The sequence below is a fragment of the Oncorhynchus clarkii genome, chromosome 18, assembly GCF_045791955.1.
Source record: "Oncorhynchus clarkii lewisi isolate Uvic-CL-2024 chromosome 18, UVic_Ocla_1.0, whole genome shotgun sequence".
Classification (NCBI taxonomy): Eukaryota; Metazoa; Chordata; class Actinopteri; order Salmoniformes; family Salmonidae; genus Oncorhynchus; species Oncorhynchus clarkii.
The window spans coordinates 37,982,998-38,005,716 of record NC_092164.1 but is presented as its reverse complement, the minus strand read 5'-3'; the positions used below and the strand labels follow the sequence as shown (position 1 = coordinate 38,005,716).

The 22,719-nt window shown below is 42.8% G+C and overlaps 1 protein-coding gene across 1 annotated transcript; it reads left to right on the top strand.

The window, feature by feature from the left end:
• The first annotated feature begins 6,602 nt into the window (after positions 1 to 6,602).
• On the top strand, positions 6,603 to 22,655 carry LOC139373455 (uncharacterized). Its single transcript, XM_071113980.1, has 8 exons — positions 6,603 to 7,101; positions 13,942 to 14,144; positions 15,213 to 15,317; positions 15,399 to 15,491; positions 17,034 to 17,144; positions 17,294 to 17,417; positions 17,955 to 18,929; positions 19,052 to 22,655. Exons 1-8 carry the CDS (start codon positions 6,759 to 6,761, stop codon positions 20,479 to 20,481), a joined length of 3,384 nt encoding a protein of 1,127 aa, XP_070970081.1. The 5' UTR covers positions 6,603 to 6,758; the 3' UTR covers positions 20,482 to 22,655.
• Positions 22,656 to 22,719: the final 64 nt, after the last annotated feature.

Below are 22,719 nucleotides of genomic sequence, written 5' to 3'. Positions count from 1 at the left end.
GGATGGTGTGTTCAGGGTGATGAGCTGTGTTGCTTTTACGCCAAACACAACGTTTTGCATTGTTGCCAAAAAGTTAAATTTTGGTTTCATCTGACCAGAGCACCTTCTTCCACATGTTTGGTATATCTCCCAGGTGGCTTGTGGCAAACTTTAAACTACACTTTTTATGGATATCTTTAAGAAATGGCTTTCTTTTTGCCACTCTTCCATAAAGGCCAGATTTGTACAATATACGACTGATTGTTGTCCTATGGACAGAGTCTCCCACCTCAGCTGTAGATCTCTGCAGTTCATCCAGAGTGATCATGGGCCTCTTGGCTGAATCTCTGATCAGTCTTCTCCTTGTATGAGCTGAAAGTTTAGAGGGACGGCCAGGTCTTGGTAGATTTGCAGTGGTCTGATACTCCTTCCATTTCAATATTATCGCTTGCACACTGCTCCTTGGGAAATCTTTTGCATCCAAATCCGGCTTTAAACTTCTTCACAACAGTATCTCGGACCTGCCTGGTGTGTCCCTTGTTCTTCATGATGCTCTCTGCGCTTTTAACGGACCTCTGAGACTATCACAGTGCAGATGCATTTATACGGAGACTTGATTACACACAGGTGGATTGTATTTATCATCATTAGTCATTTAGGTCAACATTGGATCATTCAGAGATCCTCACTAAACTTCTTGAGAGAGTTTGCTGCACTGAAAGTAAAGGGGCTGAAGAAATTTGCATGCCCAATTTTTCAGTTTTTGATTTGTTAAAAAAGTTTGAAATGTCCAATAAATGTCGTTCCACTTCATGATTGTGTCCCACTTGTTGTTGATTCTTCACAAAAAAATACAGTTTTATATCTTTATGTTTGAAGCCTGAAATGTGGCAAAAGGTTGCAAAGTTCAAGGGGGCCGAATACTTTCGCAAGGCACTGTATATGTGAGGAGAAAGCTGAAAGCTCCATCTATCCATTGATGTAAATATATCCTCTAGCCGATTCCCAGTTCGTCCACTAGATAGCAATAGGAGATCACATGTCTCTTGGCCACTTGAAACCAGCTGCATCTGGTTTGCGTGAGTCACTGTCCCAAATTGTCTGAACTTATTTCTCAGCATGGGGGTTTCCTACGACAGTAGTAGGATTTGATATCGATTTCCCAAAAAACAATGTCTGTAGCTTTCAAATACTATGTACATTTCTATTTTCAAAACAACCGCTCAGAGTTTGACTTGTTAATCGGGTTCACTTTATTATTAGAAATTTGATTAAAATCTGATCCCATTTATGCAGAAATACAGAAAATCCTAAAGGGTTCACAAACTTTCCCCTTACCACTGTAACTCTGCTGGCTAGGTTAATTTACTAACTGTGTTATAGATACAGAGGTGGAGGCATCAGAGTCAAACTACTTGGAACTTGTCCAAACTCTTCTAGATGACCCAAAAAAGAGGGAACACTTCCAGGTTGGTGTGAGAACTATTTCTAAAACAGACTTTTAAATCAAGGAGGTAAACTAAACCGCAGTGCATGCGCAGTCTATTCCACTGAAATCCTTGTTACTGGCTTACTCAGTACTGCTGAACCTCAACTTGTATGCATTACAGAGGAAACGTGCCATGACGACAGCGGGTGATTGCTTCAGACCAAAACACCAGTTGTAATTTGATGTTCTGTCTTCTAGGATGTTTTTCAGAGGAATCCGGCCCCATGTTTGACACATCCCTGATGTGGGAGTTCCTCTCCAGACTGGAAAAGCTGCTTCCAACTCCAACATTTCAACAGGTAGGTTCAATTTGGGAAGAGAGAATTGTGGCAGTCTTGAATTTCTGATGTCTTTGTCTGGTAGTACTAACAGGAAGTTTGCCCCACTGAGTATTATGTTGTCATATTGCTGAGTGTACCATAAATTCTTGTTACTTGGTCAATTGAATTTGTTGCACATTTAAAACCACATCCCGTTCTCAGACTGCATCCTGGCTCAGACCTGCCCCCTCTATGCTGAAGGAGTGTGCACAGTCTGTGACTCAACCTCAGCCTTTGAAGATTCTCCTCCAACACCACAGATGCCATAGCCATTTGTTTGCTAATGGTAGGCTTTTGTGGCAAATAATCATAGTTGCATACCACCTGCTAGAGACTCACACGTCAGCCACAGTTGAAAAGCTCCCACTAATCAATGACACTTGTTATACCGGCTGCAGACAACATGTGTCTGGAAGACTGATGGAGTGGTTTTGATCTGTAAGACATGCCTCTGTTAATGTTAGCAGTCAAACAATTACCACAATGGACAATTATGTTTTTGTTTTGAAAAGACCAATATTGGGCCTCCCGAGTGGTGCAGCGATCTAAGGCACTGCCTCACAGCGCTAGAGGCATCACTACAGACCCGGGTTCGATCCCAGGCTTTAGCACAACCAGCCGTGATCGGGAGTCACATAGGGCGGCGCACAATTGGCCCAGCTTCGTCCATGTTAGGTGACGGTTTGGCCGGGAGTGCTTTACTTGGCTTATCGTGCTCTAGCGACTCCTTGTGGCAGGCCGGGCACCTGCAGGCTGACCTCGGTCATCAGGTGAACAGTGTGTCCTCCGACACCTTGGTGTGGCTGGCTTCCGAGTTAAGCGGGCGGGTGTTAAGAGGCGCGGTTTGGTGGGTAATGTTTCGAGGGACGCATGACTCGACCTTCGCCTCCCGAGTCCATTGGGGAGTTGCAGCGAGGAGTGTTGGGGAATAATCAGAATTAGTTGGTAACATAGGTAAGATGTTTTATATTCATCATATGTTTGTAAGTTACTTCTCATCAGAATGTTATTTTTGTATAATACTGTGGCGGGGTTGCAGTATCTGTTCTATGTCAAGACTAAGTTACTTGGGCCGGAGAGAGGGGAGAGGTCAAGCGTGTATCTCTTGGCTCCACAATGTCTGTGTGCCAGTCAGTGTGTCTCTGTGATCTTGTCAAGATAGGATGGATTTGATATATGGCTGTTGATATGGAGGATTTGTTTATTGTTCTGAGATTGAGAAAAAAACATAGTTTAGGAGACAAAGCTGAACGATAAATTATGCCTATGCTGTCTGGCTATGTGTGTCTCTGCTATAAAGGATCTCAGTTGCAATGTGTAAGGGACTCTCAGAGAATTCATTGAATTGATCTGAGAGTCACAGGGTTGTGATAGAGCTCATATAATTAAAGATGGACTTTGATAACTAACTCTGACTTGTGTGTGGTTTGCTCTCATGATTTGGTAAGAAGAGGAAATTTCCACGACAGGAGACAATTGGTCAGAAAAAGGGGGTAAAGATTAAAAATAATAAAAAGAAAAGACAAATATTTGATTGCGTATGTTTTCTTTTTCCTTTCAGGTCATTCATCTTGTGTCGATGATTACTTCCTCTCTTCTCTGTCTCACTCGCTCTCAGAGAGGGTGGAAATGGACATTGATGAAGCACACTCACATAGCCAGTCTGTAGCCATATGTGCACCCAGAAAAGAAAGCGACACTTTGATAGAGCAAGATCATGCAGAGAAGGAGCTGGGGATGAGTTTGGACACAGTTAAGAAGGCAGTGGAAATGACTGATAGAAGGAACAAAGAATGGGGAGAGAAGAACTATGAAGAGAGACTGCAGCATCAGTTGGCTGATAATGTTTTAAAGGTAGAGATCATCGATAACAGCCGACAATGTCGGACGGACCTGGTCTCCGGAGGAGACAAAGGTGCTAATGTCCATATGGTATCGATATTAACCGGTTTTGTATCAGTACTGACCATTTCAGGTGTGGCAATTTCTGCGTATTTTCCACTTTTCCAAATCAATGGATGCACAATTCGAAAATCATATGATACAATCCAGAATATCCGAATGTGTATATAATTGAGAAATGATACACGTCCGGTTTTGACACTTCTTGACCACATTTAGATTTTCAGAGTTTAGCTCATTCTCAAGCAGAGGCACACATGATAAAGAATCTCAGCTCAGTGACCATAAGGTCAGTTGATCCTCTTAAAGGGGCAGTGCAGTCCAAAACGTGATTTTCCTGTGGTTCATACAGTGCCTTGCGAAAGTATTCGGCCCCCTTGAACTTTGCGACCTTTTGCCACATTTCAGGCTTCAAACATAAAGATATAAAACTGTATTTTTTTGTGAAGAATCAACAACAAGTGGGACACAATCATGAAGTGGAACGACATTTATTGGATATTTCAAACTTTTTTAACAAATCAAAAACTGAAAAATGGGGCGTGCAAAATTATTCAGCCCCTTTACTTTCAGTGCAGCAAACTCTCTCCAGAAGTTCAGTGAGGATCTCTGAATGATCCAATGTTGACCTAAATGACTAATGATGATAAATACAATCCACCTGTGTGTAATCAAGTCTCCGTATAAATGCACCTGCACTGTGATAGTCTCAGAGGTCCGTTAAAAGCGCAGAGAGCATCATGAAGAACAAGAAACACACCAGGCAGGTCCGAGATACTGTTGTGAAGATGTTTAAAGCCGGATTTGGATACAAAAAGATTTCCCAAGCTTTAAACATCCCAAGGAGCACTGTGCAAGCAATAATATTGAAATGGAAGGAGTATCAGACCACTGCAAATCTACCAAGACCTGGCCATCCCTCTAAACGTTCAGCTCATACAAGGAGAAGACTGATCAGAGATGCAGCCAAGAGGCCCATGATCACTCTGGATGAACTGCAGAGATCTACAGCTGAGGTGGGAGACTCTGTCCATAGGACAACAATCAGTCGTATATTGCACAAATCTGGCCTTTATGGAAGAGTGGCAAGAAGAAAGCCATTTCTTAAAGATATCCATAAAAAAGTGTTGTTTAAAGTTTGCCACAAGCCACCTGGGAGACACACCAAACATGTGGAAGAAGGTGCTCTGGTCAGATGAAACCAAAATTGAACTTTTTGGCAACAATGCAAAATGTTATGTTTGGCGTAAAAGCAACACAGCTGAACACACCATCCCCACTGTCAAACATGGTGGTGGCAGCATCATGGTTTGGGCCTGCTTTTCTTCAGCAGGGACAGGGAAGATGGTTAAAATTGATGGGAAGATGGATGGAGCCAAATACAGGACCATTCTGGAAGAAAACCTGATGGAGTCTGCAAAAGACCTGAGACTGGGACGGAGTCTCTTCGATGTGCAAAACTGATAGAGACACCCCAAGCGACTTACAGCTGTAATCGCAGCAAAAGGTGGCGCTACAAAGTATTAACTTAAGGGGGCTGAATAATTTTGCACGCCCAATTTTTCAGTTTTTGATTTGTTAAAGTTTGAAATATCCAATAAATGTCGTTCCACTTCATGATTGTGTCCCACTTGTTGTTGATTCTTCACAAAAAAATACAGTTTTATATCTTTATGTTTGAAGCCTGAAATGTGGCAAAAGGTTGCAAAGTTCAAGGGGGCCGAATACTTTCGCAAGGCACTGTATATACTGTATTTGTTTCTACAGTATGAGGTTGGAATAATACTGAACTTGTGAAAATTATAATGCCCTTTTAGTGTAAGAACTGTTTGAAAAAGACCGCCTGAAATGTCTTGTTTTGCAAGGCAGCGGGTTTGGACTGCCTGGCGACATCACCAGGCGGTATAAATTAACAGACCAACAAAGAGTTTGCCCACCTGCCAATAATAGCTATACATCAGATTACATGTCCCTCCCATTAGGCTCCAATTAAACACAAGAATGGAGCTATATACAGGGAGTACCAGTACCAGATCCATGTGCAGAGAGGTACGAGGTATTTGAGGTAGATATGTACATGAAGTCAGGGTAAAGTGACTAGGCATCAGGATAGATAATAATACAAGTAAAATAAAAACAGCAAATGATGAGTGTAATGTGAGGGAGTGTCAATGTAGTGTGTGTGTGAATATCAAGTAAAGTCTAGTAAGTGTGAATAGGATCAGTACAAGATAGTCAGTGCAAATAGTTTGTGTACCATTCATTGACTATATAGCAGTATGGCTATTTAGCAGTCTTATGGCTTGGGGTTAGAAGTTGTCTTGGAGCCTGTTGGTCCAAGAGCCGACGCTCTGGGACCATAGCCACAGGAAGTAGTTTGGGGGTGCTGCAACTTTTTCCCCGCCTGCACTACAGATGGCTATCTCGGTCCGATTATACAGGACTAGTAAAGGCCCAGTGCACTACTGCAGCACCCCTACTTCCTGCGGCTATGTGCCGGAAGGTAGCAGAGTGAACAGTGTATGGCTTGGGTGGATTCTTCGGGCCTCCCTCTGACATATAGGTCCTGGATGTTAGGGAGCTCGGCCCCGGTGACACACCTCCGTGTCAAGGTTTTCAGAAGGCACTCCTTCAGAGAAGTTTTCAAAGTACATAATATACATAAAATGTGGAGCAGAAATGCTTCCCGGTAATGTGGAATTATGTCAGACATCACCTGTTCTACAGAATACATTTGCTATGATTGGATTGATACTATCTACTTGGCTGTTTTGCAGAGAAACGACCAACGGATGCTGTCCTTCGGCAAGTCCGTTTGTATTCCTTTCGTTCTATTTCCTAACATCTTTCGATATGGCAATATTCAGATACGCAGGACGACTTCAAAGAGGACCACCTGGAACTCGACCATTGCTTCTTGTAGATGACGTCATGTTTGGAAGTAGCCCACCACTTTGTTTAGGCGACCAAAGGTATTGAATGTAGCTACTACCACTGATATTAACCATGTGCTAATTTACTAGATTATGTAGGCTACCATCAACAAAACTAGATCAACATTGTCGACAATGTCATTGGCAGACGATGTCGAATGGCCATGGTCGCCGGTGGAGACAAAGGCGCTGATCTCTGTATGGTCAGACGAACATAATATTCTGAAAATGGAGCAAACGTGTAGAAACAAACATGTTTACAGGGAAATTTCGGAGCGGCTAAATGACCTTGGTGTCAAACGGACGTGGAAGCAGTGTCAAAATAAGATGAAGGCCTTGAAGTGGAGATACAGACAAACACGCAGAGACCCAAGCAGTAGTGACCGAACAACCTTTCCATTATTTTCCGAACTGGACGAATTTCTCGCCGCCATGCCTGATCTGACTGAGTCCAAGGAAACTGGCGACGAGGAAGATGGTAAGCAAAGGTTAAATGTGTAGTTTTCAGTGACACACCATCATCGCTAATTGCTTTCTTGAACTATGTATGGATTTAAATTACAAAAAAAATGGAGTAACATTATTTTATATTTCATCAAGATTTAAGAGTTTTGTTTTCCCCGGGTAAGTGTCTGAATTAGTGTGTGAGCGATGTCACAATTTAGGCCAGGATATGGGTGGGTATAATTTGTAGAACGTTCCAAAAACGTCTAAAGTACAAGGTTGCCAACAAACAACGCATACAAAGTAGCTTGATCAATTCACCTAGATAACTAGTTGCCGAACAGGCATCAACTCACCACGTAGTTTATTCTTAACGTTTGTCCAGAGTGAGGACAGAAAGGTTTAGGAATAAACGTGGCGAGTGAAAAACGTAATTCAATAGCCCACGCACTACCCGGAATCTTATTCTGCCGCTATACAACTTTGTACTTACTTAGTTTTTGGAACGTTCCACAAATTATACCCACCCTTGTCACTTGGTTAGAATGGAAATTCGTCCTCAGCCTTTCCCAACACCCCAGACACACACGTTATAGGTCCAATTCAGCCGTTTTTTTAAATCGAAATATCAAAGTGCCTGGATTAGGACCTGCGCTGCTTCTTGTGTTAGGTAGAGTCATACTCAACCCATGTTGTAGAGCATGAACCTGCAGGAGCGAATTACTGCTTTGATGTTTGCAGTGAACAACAGGGTGTTGTCCAGGTTCTTTGCACTCTGGGTGGGGGACACTGTGGAGTTGTCAACCGAGAGGTCTTGAAGAGGGCTTTAAGAGGGCAGGCCTTCCCCAGGAGGAAGAGCAGCTCCATCTAGTTGAGATTGAGGTGGGTGTCCGACTTCCAAGCTGAGATATCTTCCAGGCACTCTACGTGTTGCCACCTGGATGTTAGAAGGAGGGGAGAGAAAAAACCTAGTGTCATCCGCATAGCAATGAAAGGAGAGACCGTGTGACAATATGACTGAGCCAAGCGACTTGGTGTATAGAGAGAAGAGGAGAGGGCCTAGAACCAAGCCCATGTCACCTGATAGGAGCGGCCTGCCATGTAGGATGCAATCAAAGAGCCTGAGACGCCCAGCCCTGGTGGGCCACAGTGTCAAAGGCAGAGGATACATCTAGGAGGATGAGAACAGAGGAGAGCGAGTCAGCTTTGGCAGCGCTGAGAGCCTCTGTTACACAGAGAAGAGCTGTCTCCGGTTGAGTAACTCGTCTTGAAGTTTGACCGCTTCGGGTCGAGAAGATCGTTCTGAGAGAGAGATGGCGAGAGAGTTGGTCAGGGAAAGTATGCTCAAGTGTTTTGGAAGGAAAAGAAAGAAGGGATACCTGTCTGTAGTTTTTTAAGTCAGAGGAGCCGAGTGTTGGTTTCGTGAGGAGCGGATGTCGTGTCAACCTTTTCAAAGGGATTGACCATGTCGTCCGCAGAAGGGGGAGGGGGGGGGGGGTGATGATTAAGGAAACAGGAGAAGGTGGAAAAGAGTATCCTAGGGTTAGAGGCAGAAGCTTGACATTTTGAAAATAGAAAGTGGCTTTAGCAATGGATACAGAGTAAGAGAAGCTAGAGAGGAGGGTGGGAAAGAATGACCGGTCCTCTGTAAGTTTAGTTTTCCTCCATTTTCACTCAGCTGCCAACCGCTCTTTTCTGTAAGCTTGCAATGAGTCACTCAGCCACAGAGGGGAGGGCCAAGCTGGCTGGGAGGAAAGGGGACAGTGTGAGCAGTGGAGGCTGGTGGGAGGAGCTGTAGGAGGATGGGCTCTTTCTTTTGGCTGGAATGGAATAAAAGGAACAGAGTCAAGCACGTGGTTTCCATATGTTTGATACCGTTCCATTTATTCCACTCCAGCCAATACAACGAGCCCATCCCCCTATAGCTCCTCCCACCAGTCTCCACTGAGTGCGAGTCATAGGATGCGGAAAGGGAGGGGAGTAGGGTGGAAGAGGCAGAATCAGGATACAGGAGGGAGAAGGATTTACCAGAAGGTAGATATGATAGGATAGAAGAGGAGATAGTAGTGGGAGAGAGAGAGAGCGAAGATTGTGACAGTGCATTACCATCTGGGTATCTGGGGGTGGGTTTCAGTGAGATTAGTAGGCAAAAGTATTGCCTGCCTTGTGAGTGGGAAGGGACTGGGAAAGGGTGAGGTCAAAAGAGGCAAGGATGGGAAAGAGAGCATTGAAATAAATTAATTGAAGCCAGACGGTGGGAGGTTGAAGTCGCCGAGTACGAAGAGTGGTGAGCCATTGTCAAGAAATTAGTATATCATGGTGACCATCATTTGTGTCAAGAACTGCAATGTTGCTGGGTTTTTCACACTCAACAGTTTCCCTTGTGTATCAAGAATGGTGCATCAATATTAGCGAGGTGTTCTTAATGTTTGATATACTGATATATACTGAACAAAAAAATAAACACAACATGAAACAATTTCATGAGATTTACTGTGTTGTTCCCCACAAATGTGCTTCATTACAGACAGCAATACTTGTCAGTTTTATCAGCTGTCCGTGGTAGAGGTCGACCGATTAATCGGGATGGCCGATTAATTAGGGCCAATTTCAAGTTTTCATAACAATTGGTAATCGGTATTTTTGGACACCGATTTGCCTATTTTTTTATTTTTTTTAATTACACCTTTATTTAACTAGGCAAGTCAATTAAGAACACATTCTTATTTTCAATAACGGCCTAGGAACGGTGCCTTGTTCAGGGGCAGAACGACAGATTTTTACCTTGTCAGCTCGGGGACTCGTTTTTGCAACCTTCCGGTTACTAGTCCAACTCTCTAACCACCTGCGTTACATTGCACTCCACGAGAAGCATGCGTGGCAGGCTGACTACCTGTTACGCGAGGGCAGCAAAAAGCAAAGGTAAGTTGCTAGCTAGCATTAAACATATCTTTTAAAAAACAATCAATCTTAACATAATCACTAGTTAACTACACATGGTTGATGATATTACTAGTTTATCTAGCGTGTCCTGCATTGCATATAATCGATGCGGTGCCTGTTAATTTCTCATCGAATCACAGCCTACTTCGACAAACGGGTGATGATTTAACAAACGCATTAGTGGAAAAAGCACTGTCGTTGCACCAATGTATCTAACCATAAACATCAATGCCTTTCTTTAAAATCAATACACAAGTATATATTTTTAAACCTGCATATTTAGTTAGTATTGCCTGCTAACATGAATTTCTTATAACTAGGAAAATTGTCTCTTCTCTTGCGTTCAAGGAGTCAGGGTAGATGCAGCAGTTTGGGCCGCCTGGCTCATTGCGAACTGTGTGAAGTCCATTTATTCCTAACAATTCCTATCATGTAACAAATTCCTAACAAAGGCCGTAACTCAATCATCAAGTTTGCGGACGACACAACAGTGGTAGGCTTGATTACCAACAACGACGAGACGGCCTACAGGGAGGAGGTGAGGGCCCTCGGAGTGTGGTGTCAGGAAAATAACCTCACACTCAACGTCAACAAAACTAAGGAGATGATTGTGGACTTCAGGAAACAGCAGAGGGAACACCCCCCTATCCACATCGATGGAACAGTAGTGGAGAGGGTAGCAAGTTTTAAGTTCCTCGGCATACACATCACAGACAAACTGAATTGGTCCACTCACACAGACAGCATCGTGAAGAAGGCGCAGCAGCGCCTCTTCAACCTCAGGAGGCTGAAGAAATTCGGCTTGTCACCAAAAGCACTCACAAACTTCTACAGATGCACAATCGAGAGCATCCTGGCGGGCTGTATCACCGCCTGGTATGGCAACTGCACCGCCCTCAACCGTAAGGCTCTCCAGAGGGTAGTGAGGTCTGCACAACGCATCACCGGGAGCAAACTACCTGCCCTCCAGGACACCTACACCACCCGATGTCACAGGAAGGACATAAAGATCATCAAGGACATCAACCACCCGAGCCACTGCCTGTTCACCCCGCTATCATCCAGAAGGCGAGGTCAGTACAGGTGCATCAAAGCTGGGACCGAGAGACTGAAAAACAGCTTCTATCTCAAGGCCATCAGACTGTTAAACAGCCACCACTAACACTGAGTGGCTGCTGCCAACACACTGACACTGACTCAACTCCAGCCACTTTAATAATGGGAATTGATGGGAAATGATGTAAATATATCACTAGCCACTTTAAACAATGCTACCTTATATAATGTTACTTACCCTACATTATTCATCTCATATGCATACGTATATACTGTACTCTATATCATCGACTGTATCCTTATGTAATACATGTATCACTAGCCACTTTAAACTATGCCACTTTGTTTACATACTCATCTCATTTGTACATACTGTACTCGATACCATCTACTGTATCTTGCCTATGCTGCTCTGTACCATCACTCATTCATATATCCTTATGTACATATTCTTTATCCCCTTACACTGTGTACAAGACAGTAGTTTTGGAATTGTTAGTTAGATTACTTGTTATTACTGCATTGTCGGAACTAGAAGCACAAGCATTTCGCTACACTCGCATTAACATCTGCTAACCATGTGTATGTGACAAATAACATTTGATTTGATTTGATTTGAATTAATTTACCAGAATTGTACATAATTATGACATAACATTGAAGGTTGTACAATGTAAGAGCAATATTTAGACTTAGGGATGCCATCCGTTAGATAAAATACGGAATGGTTCCGTATTTCACTGAAAGAATAAGCGTTTTATTTTTGAAATGATAGTTTCTGGATTTGACCATGTTAATGGCCTAAGGCTCGCATTTCTGTGTGTTATTATGTTGTAATTACGTCTATGATTTGATATTTGATAGAGCAGTCTGACTGAGCAGCAGTCATTCAAACAGCACTTTCATGCATTTGCCAGCAGCTGCTGTTTATGACTTCAAGCCTATCAACTCCCGAGATTAGGCTGGTGTAAACGATGTGAAATGGCTAGCTAGTTAGCGGGGTGCGTGCTAATAGCATTTCAAACGTCACTCGCTCTGAGACTTGGAGTAGTTGTTCCCCTTGCTCTGCAAGGGTCGCGGCTTTTGTGGATCGATGGGTCGAGGGTGGCTGTTGTCGATGTGTTCCTGGTTCGAGCCCACGTAGGGGCAAGGAGAGGGACGGAAGATATACTGTTACACTGGCAATACTAAAGTGCCTATAAGAACATCCAATAGTCAAAGGTATATGAAATACAAATGGTATAGAGAGAAATATTCCTATAATCTCAACCTAAAACTTCTTACCTGGGAATATTGAAGACTCATGTTAAAAGGAACCACCAGCTTTCATATGTTCTCATGTTCTGAGCAAGGAACTTAAACGTTAGCTTTTTTACATGGCACATATTGCACTTTTTTTTTTTTTGCATTATTTAAACCAAATTGAACATGTTTCATTATTTATTTGAGGCTAAATTGATGCATAATATTAAGTTAAAATAAGTGTTCATTCAGTATTGTTGTGATTGTCATTATTGCAAATAAATAAATGTAAAAAAAAAAAAAATGGCCGATTAATCGGTATCAGCTTTTTTTGGTCCTCCAATAACCGGCAAAAATCATAATCGGTCGACTTCTAGTCCGTGGTTACACATTGTCTGCAGTTGTGAGGCCGGTTGGAAGTACTGTCAAATTCTCTAAAATTAAGTTGGAGGTGGCATATGGCAGAGAAATTAACATTCAATTATCTGGCAACAGCTCTGGTGGACCTTCCTGCAGTCAGCATGGCAATTGCATGTTCCCTCAACTTGAGACATCTGTGGCGTTGTGTGACACAACTGCACATTTTAGTGGCCTTATTGTGCCCAGCACAAGGTGCACCTGTGTAATGATCATAATGTTTAATCAGCTTCTTGATATGCCAAACCTATCAGGTGGATGGATTATCTTGGAAATGGAGAAATGCTCACTAACAGGGATGTAAACAAATTTGTGCACAATATTGGCGACAAGTAAGCTTTTTGTGAGGAATCTTTACTTTCAGCTCATGAAATATGAGACCAACACTTTACATGTTGCGTTTCATATTTTTTTTCAGTATATAAACATAGTTTTCGACTGCACTGGGCCTTGGCACAGGGTGCAGCGCCTCTGGATTGAGAGCAGTTGTCGGGGGGGGGGGGGGGTGTCTAAGTGCCTTGCTCAAGAACACAACAGCAGGGCCCAGTTTTTCAAAACTAGTTTTAGAAATTGAATTAAATGTTAGAATGGGTTATTTCAACACAGAAAAATGTTATGCTGATTCTCAGAATAGGGATTCATATTTGGTAATCCAATCTGACCCTTTATTCAGGAATAAATGTTGTTTTTGCATTTTTCAAAACCCAAAGGCTGAGATTAGAATTGTTTTGATGCCGTTAATCTTGATCCCGCTGGAACGGTGGCTACAGCATGGATTTAGAAAGTTGAATGGCACTACAAGCAAGATATTTTCAATTTAACGAAGGTTGGGAGACGTTCTTTCATCTGAAAACCAAAGCTTCATTATGTTAAATGTACTGCAGTATAGGTACAGTATGTGGTCAGTTGTTATATTGAGAAGTATCAAATAAAGGCATGTACTTACATGTAAGTGGAATGCAGGCTCTATTTAAACAAACAAAAAAATCTTAGTTACCTATATTCATGTAGGCTCAAGTCTGTTTCACTATGAAAGTGGAGAAGTAGTTAGGATATATAACCTGTCCAGTGGAAGGTAAATCTCTAGGCTACTGCCACCCACATTTAGCTAGCCAGCAACAAAACATCACCGGGATGTGTGAGATCTGCTCATCTGTACGCTGCAATTTCAAAAAGTGTGACCTGGAATGTCAACAAAGCGTTTCTTTCCTACCAGGTCGTCCTCTTCCTCTGTCGTCTCTGCGTCTTCTGGTTCCTCCACTGCGGCTGGTGTCCGCAGCTCTATGGCAAGTTGTTCAGCGCAGAGACACAATGGACTACGGGTTGGTGGAGGAGTTTGTGACCACTGTGTTGGAAATAACCCCTGATCTGATGAGTTACAGAGAGAAAGCCCAGCTCGTCATGGGACTGCGGGCACAGGTGAGAAATTAAGAGGGGTGTGGTTGAGGTAGAAAATTGGGTGACCTGGTGTTGTCAAAATCCCCCTACAGAAATCAACGTTTGTTTCTACAGTATTTATTATTTTACCAGGTAAGTTGACTGAGAACACGTTCTCATTTGCAGCAACGACCTGGGGAATAGTTAAGGTGGAGAGGAGGGGGATGAATGAGCCAATTGTAAACTGGGGATTATTAGGTGACCGTGATGGTTTAAGGGCCAGATTGGTAATTTAGCCAGGACACCGGGGTTAACACCCCTACTCTTACAATAAGTGCCATGGGATCTTTAATGACCTCAGAGTCAGGACACCCATTTAACGTTGCATCCGAAAGACTGCACCCGACACAGGGCAGTGTCCCCAATCACTGCCCTGGGGGATTGGGATATTTTTTAGTTTTTTAGACCAGAGGAAAGAGTGCCTCCTACTGGCCCTCCAACACCACTTCCAGCAGCATCTGGTCTCCCATCCAGGGACTGACCAGGACCAACCCTGCTTAGCTTCAGAAGCAAGCCAGCAGTGGTATGCAGGGTAGTATGCTGCGTACTAAAGTAAGGGCCCTTACAACTACCATATTTCTATGACTAAGTGAAGGTATGCCGTATAACTGATTTACAATGGGCTTTGCAGGAGACGAGGCAGGTTGCGCATGGCCAATCATATTAGCCGCACACTCTGATCATGCCGCCTGTTGTCAAGGTCTGGATGGATAGGCGCAGGAGAAGGACTAGTCGGATAAGTCATTTTATCAAATAACAACAACATTAATCGTTGCAAGACTAAACAGAAGCTTTCTATGCTGTATTGTATTGACGTTTTGATTTAGCTCGCACGCTAGGTGCCCATGCTAGCCAAACAGCTGTGGTTTTCTCAATGAAAAGAAGCACCTTGTGGGCGTAGCCAATATGACGACGGAGTGACGTGGCTTCTCTTAATACAGGCTTCGGCTATACTTTAGGATATACCACCGACTGTAATATTCCTACATCGTACTCACTGCCAGATTGGTTTGCGTCCAAAATGTTTCAGTGTTACCTGTTTGTTGACAGCTGGTTCTGGAGTTGTGTCGCTCTGATCATTCAGCCGACCCGGAGACCATCCAGCCACACCTGAGCAGGATGAGGACCTGCATCATCACTCATAGAGAAAAGGAGGTGAGTGCCAGTCTGTGATCAAGACTTGTAACTCTGCCGGCCAGGTTAATTGACCTACTGTGTTATGTATACTTTCTGTAGATAGATACAGAGGTGGAGGCATCAGAGTCAAACTTCTTGGAACTTGTCCAAACTCTTCTAGATGACCCACTTGAGAGGGAACACTTCTTCCAGGTTGGTGTGAGAACAATATTTCTGCTAAACTGACATTGAAATCTAGAAGGTAAACTGAACCGCAGTGTGTGTATGCACAATCTTGTCCTCATTCTGAATGGTGTGGCTGTTGAACAAGTTGAGGAGATTAAATTACTTGGCGTTACCTTAGATAGTAAACTGTCATGGTCAAAACATACAGATTCAACGGCTGTAAAGATGGGGAGAGGTCTGTCCATAATAAAGAGATGCTCTGCTTTTTTGACACCACACTTCAAAACGCAAGTCCTGCAGGCTCTAGTTTTGTCTTAACGTGATTATTGTCCAGTCATAGGGTCAACTGCTGCAAAGAAAGACCTCGTTAAGCTGCAGCTGTCCCAGAACAGAGCAGTACGTCTTAGGTACGTCAGAGGGCTAATATAAATACTATTCATGCCAGTCTCTCTTGGCTAAGAGTTGAGGAGAGACTGACTGAATCACTTGTGTTGAACATTCATGTTAACATAATCAACAGCACTGACACGCACACAGTTCCCCCACCAGACATGTTACCAGGTGTCTTTTCACACTCCCCAAATCCAGAACAAATCAAATTCAGGAAAAAGGACCGTGTTATATAGAGCCGCTATTGCATGGAGCTCCCTTCCATCTCATATTGCTTAAATGAACAGCAAACCTGGTTTAATAAAAACCCCAGCTAAAGCAACACCTCGCGGCGCAACGCCTCTCCCCTAGTGGACCTCGATAGTTTGTGTGTATGTATTGATATGTAGGCTATGTGTGCCGTTTTTTAGATGTATGTAGTTTTGTCCTTGAGCTGTTCTTGTCTATTAATGTTCTGTTTTATGTCACGTTTCAACAGCTAATGAGGATCCTAATAAAATACAAAAAATGGTATTCCATTAAAATCCTCATCACTCCCACTACTCAGTACTGCCGGATCGCAACTTGTAGCTAATATTGAGTTGACGTTGTTAGGTTCTGAACAAACGGAGTTAACTCAAACGAACAACTAGAAAAAAAATCTCAAACCAAGTTTATTCACCCACTGGGTCATACAGCTGCGAAGACGAGGCATGATTACACAAGCACATGTATTTATAACCTTCTAATAGGCGGGGTCAACTCTTTGCACGTCTCGACAGCTCTGTTGCTAGGCAGGACCTTAATTGGGTCCTCTCGCTGCCGGACGCTAGAACCTTTGTGTGCGTGGAAGAGAAGGTATGTGAGAGGACTGTAGTAGGAGGGTTGTTGTGGTGGGCCCCTCTGCCCCCCCCCCCCCCCCCGAGAGGTTTCCTCTCACTTCATCAGTTGACTTGACAATCTTCGCTCCTCCTGCTGCTGGCCTGCCTTATCAGACTTAACTAATTGCCCTTTGCCTCCCTCCTTAGAAACAAGAAGTTCAATCAATAAGTTCTAGTATGGAAACATGAAGAAGTATATTTCAAGCTAGAATCCAACAACGTATAGCTACTAATGATGTCAATAGGATGCCTCACACTCAATTAACAATGCATTTCATCTGTTGCACACCACTCAGATGCACTTTAATGTGTCTTCTAGGAAGCTTTTCCAGAGGAATTTGGCCCCATGTATGACACGGCACTGCAGACTCTGATGTGGGAGTTCCTCTCCAGGCTGGAGAAACTGCTCCCAACACCAACATTTCAACAGGTATGAGCAATTTGGGAAAAGCCGGCGGTGTCAGCCTTGGCCGATTTTTTTGAATTGATGTTGTCATATTGCTGAGTGTACCATACATTCTTGTTGTTATTTGGTCAATTGAATTTGTTGCACATTTTAAAACCACCTCCCGTTCTCAGACTGCATCCTGGCTCAGACCTGCCCCCTCTATGCTGAAGGAGTGTGCACAGCCTGTGACTCAACCTCAGCCTTTGAAGACTCTCCTCCAACACCACAGATGCCATGACCATTTGTTCACTAATGGTAGGCTTTTTTTCCCCAGCTCTGTTTTCATAACAGTAGAAAATAAATGTTTTGTAACATTTTTAAATCATGTTTGTAACCACCTGCTCAGAGACGAACAGGCCTGCTACACTGGATGTGTAACATTTGCAGAGCGTGAGATGTTCCGGGTGTTTGAAAGGAAACCTGGGCGGAAGCAGCGTGGCTCTGCATTCATTTACGCTTAATATGTTCTTTTCAAGATATCGATTTGGTAAAGAGCTGAGGCATGGGGCCGGAAAGATTAAATCATTCATATTCCTAAACAGAGGACTGACCATCCGTAATACCAAAATAGTTTTAACCATGTTTTGAGTCTATACGGTGTTTTACAATTGCGTTTTTTACAAACAATCTTATATTTGCGGTTCTGATAGGGGTACGACAGTTGAACTAAGCTCATGAAGCATTTATAAGTTATATTCTTCAAGAATCAATGTAATGGATTTAAAGGTATAAAAAAAACATGTAGCAATCACAATAAGACATTTTATTGTTCTCTCTTTTCCACTATTTCAGCTCATTCATCTTGTGCTGATGATTTCATCCTCTCTTCACTGTCTCACAAGTTCTCGGAGAGGGTGGAAATGGACATTGATGAAGCACGCTCACATAGCCAGTCTGTAGCCACATGTACACCCAGAAAAGAAAGGGACACTTTGATAGAGCAAGATCGTGCAGAGAAGGAGCTGGGGATGAGTTTGGACACGGTTAAGAAGACAGTGGAAATGACGGATAGAAGGAACGAAGAATGGGGAGAGGAGAACTATGTGGAGAGACTGCAACATCAGTTGGCTTATAATGTTTTACAGGTCGAGGTTGTCGATGGAGAAGACATGTCCTCAACGTCATCGACGACAGCCGACAATGTCGGACAGACCTGGACCCCAAAGGAAACGGAAGCGCTGATCTCTGTATGGTCAAAGAAACCGATTCTTCAGGAGATGGAACGGAGTTACAGAAAAAAACATGTGTACGGCGCCATTTCAGAGCAGATGAAGGAGCTTGGCGTCAAAAGGACTCGGAAGCAGTGTCAAACAAAGATAAAGGACATGAAGCACAGCTACAGACGAGCACTGAGGAACCCAAGCAGTAGTGGCCGAGCGACCTGTCCGTTCTTTTCTGAACTGCACACCTTTCTCACCGCCACGCCTGATGCAACTGATACCCAGATGCCTGAGTCGAAGGAATCGCTCAAGGTTTCCGATCCAGAAGTCATGTTCTGCGATCAGGATGAAGGGCCTTCTGTGGATGTCAAGTTAGAGAATCTACACAAGGAAATGGCTTCCGGAAAGGAGACGCACAAGACACTCACCGGAGTGAGAGCAGACGCGAGGAACGGGGGCGAGGCTTTTCACAGCCCTCATAGTGACAGCAGGGTGAAAATCGGAGGAATATCCCACCGTTGCGATCAGATGGCCGAAGACACGTCAGATTTGGACCTTCAGCCCGTAGTGATGTTGACGCAACTTGATGAGACCCTTCTGATGACCGGTGAGTAAAACACTTAAAACAATATATTAATTTATGGACGTTTTACGTGTGTGGGAAAATGTCATTCCAAGTCTCAAGTTAGGGGAGAGTGACTACCTTCTGTATCCTCCTCTCAACACCAGGTGGTGATCCTCGTCCTGCTTCCCATACCACGGGGCAGTCTTCGAAAAGAAGCAAGCGAGCCAAAATATGCTCCTTTTGTGGGAAGAGTTTTGTTGAAGCAAAGGATTTGACAACACACATGAGATCTCACACTGAGCAGAGCCCTCACCAGTGCACCCAGTGTGGTGAAGGCTTTGACCATCCGGACGACTTACAAAAACATTGGCAGAATGATTGTGAGGAGATGATGAAACAGGAGGTCAATGAACATCAGCATGGAAAGGACAGGATCTCGGGAGAGTCCAGTAATGCAAGTACTGATCCAAAAACATGCCATCTATGCCATGAGACCTTTGAATTTCAGTGTGTGTTGAAAAACCGTCTTATTGTGTTTCATAAAGGCAAAAGCCTTTATAAGTGTCCTGTGTGTATGAAGGGTTTTGGGTACCTCCGTGATTTGGAGAAAGACCAGAGTAAAAAAAGAGGTCGTCCTACAAGTGATGCCGTCAAAAAAAGGAAGGAGTTGGGGTCAAATGGAAATGTTGCCGGACTGAACTCGACCCCCAACAAGTGCCCTGACGTCTTCAAGTGCTCCTTTTGTGAAGAGATCTTTTCTCGGTGCATGGACCTGAAGAGCCACTACAGTCGTACTCATCAATTTACTGGGCCGTTCCCCTGCCCTTCTTGTCAGACGACTTTTGTTTCGTTAACTGAGCTGCGCTTACATCAGAGAAATGAGTCCACTCCTTACCAGTGCTCTTTGTGCCAGCGCTCATTCTTATCACTCGACAAGCTGACTGTTCATGAGAGAATTCACACAGGGGAAAAACCGTACCTCTGTGCTGAGTGTGGAAAAAGTTTCCGGGATGCAAAAACCCTGGAAGAACACTCTAAGATTCATGTTGAGGGAGAACTCCACACCTGCTCCCATTGTGGGAAAAGTTTCAAGCGAAAAGAACTATTGAAACAACACATGTTAAATCACAGAGATGCCGCCTTCATCTGCCCAGACTGTGGGAAGAAGTTTTTTCGGTTGGTATGGTTAAGAAGGCATATGTTAATCCACACTGGCGAGAGACCATTCCTCTGTGATCTCTGCGGGAAAGGTTTCAAATCTACAGTCGAATTGAGATTGCACACCCGGACACACACTGGAGAACGGCCATTCAAGTGCCAAGAATGTGGAACAAGTTTTAAGCAGAAGTGTCATCTGCAGATACATCGGCGGACACACACAGGGGAGCGGCCGTATCCGTGCACAGTATGCGATAAACGCTTTTATGTCAGCAAAGATAGAAAACGACATATGCTCATCCATACTGGAGAGAAGCCGTTCAAATGTCAAGTGTGTGGCATGGCGTTCAACCGTAAAGGGCATTTGAGGGTACACCAACAAACCAAGAGGTGTTCCTATAGGCACACAAGTCCCCTACGTAACACATCATTATAATAAGTGGTTTCCTGACTGACAGAACTAGACCTGTTCCTGTAAGCCACATTTTAAGATGTGCGTCCCGTCAAGTAATAATATGAAGTTAAGAAAAAGTGTTTTACAAAGTGACAACAGGAATATAAACCATGGAGTCGTAGCCTATGTTTGTTTTTTGTTACAATGATGGATTTTGTAAAAAAAAACAACTTAAAAGGACGTGTTATATATGTGACTGTTATTAAATCGTTTTTTAAAGGCATGGGCATAGCGTTTGGTTATTTGAGTTATTTAGTTCCTATTCCATTCCTAGTCTGCGGTGCCTTTTGGGGGGAAAGTATCTTTAGATTTGTTTGTTGTATTCTATCAGAAAAATGACATGTTTGACTTTATGAAAAACATATTGGTCAGGCTCGGGCACTTAAATGTTTAGGTGCAATTTTCCAACCGGTTAGGTACATAATCCTAACAGTGTCAACATAACTGGAAATTTGGAGCCTAAATTAGCCATAGCTCTGTGAGAGAGCAAGATTGAGGTAGCATAATGGTGAACACTTGAACCGGATTTTAACTTCCCTATCAAACGTTTTAACATTTTGAGGAATTTGAGTGGGACATACAGAATAACAACATGGAAAAATAGATAAGTGCTTATTTATTTAGCTTTGCACCATTGTTTTCCCACCAAAGAAAGTATGACACTTCCTGAATAGAGAGAAATAGTAAATATTGGTGTCGTTTTGTAGGCACTAACTCCATGGTTCGTTGGACAAAGCCTATGGGGGGAAATGAATGGCGTTTTTTGTAGGAGTTTTGGATAAAGGCCGAAAATAAGGTCTGTGGTAAACACAGGCTTAGGAGATCTGACCTATGTTTGTTCTATGAGATAATCTTTGTCAGCTAACTAGACTTTGAGGTTTGAAACATTTATGTAATAATAAACTAAACGTATATAAGATCTCCTAAGCCTGTGTTAACCTCCGACCTTATTATCGGCATTTAACCCAAAACCCTATTCTTTCCCCATTTTAATTTCCCCCCATAGGAATGTCTGCTTTAAAGGACTACAAGCTGGCAAGCTCTATGTGGTGGCATTGTAGGAAGGGGCTGTTTTAAAGGAGCAGTACAACAAAATAACAGGGTGGGAAGTGACATCAGGGACACACAGAATATCTTAAATAAAATAATAAATACAATAATCATGAAAAAAAACTTTTGAAGAGAGAGAAATGAACTAGGACTATAAAATAATGAAGAAAGCTTTTAAATATTTTAATGGGTTCTATTTCTCATGGATGTTGATGGATAACACTCGAGTTCATGGCAAAAAACACCTACATCCACTGAAAAAAAGTGTGCAAAATGCATACAATTACCTTTCAAGATCCACATTTTTGTGTTTTTACGGTAAGACACTTGACCTTTTTATATTTAAAGCTTTTTGCAATCAACATTTTACACTAAATAAGAAGTGATAGTTCCTGGGAACAGAAAAAGCACCACATTGTAGGAATGACCCTGATGTTTTTGGCCTGCATTTCAGTCATATTGCACAGATTATCAGACAAGAGTCATATCGATAGGGTGCTTCAATTGTTCAACACCACCTCAACATTCATTTTTTTTGGTAATCAAAATAAAATGATAATAAAGGGGTGTGTTTCTTGTTATTGGGAGGAGGGGGGAGTATGATTCAATGGTTTATGATCAAATTCAATGTTAAAGTCCATTTTCAGCAATTCTACACATTTTGCTGAGTAGAGAACATATTTCTAGTTTTAAAACTAATTTCCTGCAATTATACACATTTTGTCTTGACTTATGCCATGTTCATACAATATCTGGTTGAATAACAAAATCAAGAGGGGCCCCCAAAAGGCTAGAGGGGGGCCCCTGGAAGTGCCCTTCGTGCACGGTTGGTAATTCATCCCTGATTATTGCAACTTTGTGTATTCTACTACCAACAGTAAATTGAGACTGGATTCCTAAAAATATTATCCTTTTCACGAGGCCCCTTGATGGTAAATCTGCAACTGATACCTAAACCATAGGACAAATGGTAAGCCTTCTTGCGTAAACATTTTAATTCATAGGTCTATGACGGAACATGAAGGCTCTCTTTCATTAAAGTTTTCAAAGTACTTCATAAAATGTAAAATGTATTGCCTAATTAAATAAATAGACATGCTTTTCTGTAATCTCTGAAATATGGAATTATGTCAGACCTCGCCACTTCTATAGAATACATGTATTATGATC

What these genes read in the sequence shown, in the direction of transcription:
- LOC139373455 (XM_071113980.1), top strand. Translation starts at nt 6,759, where the DNA reads ATGTCATTGGCAGACGATGTCGAATGGCCATGGTCGCCGGTGGAGACA. An exon ending in TCACTCATAGAGAAAAGGAG is followed by an intron (nt 15,318 to 15,398) that starts GTGAGTGCCAGT and finishes TACTTTCTGTAG; the next exon opens with ATAGATACAGAGGTGGAGGC. An exon ending in TGAGACCCTTCTGATGACCG is followed by an intron (nt 18,930 to 19,051) that starts GTGAGTAAAACA and finishes TCTCAACACCAG; the next exon opens with GTGGTGATCCTCGTCCTGCT.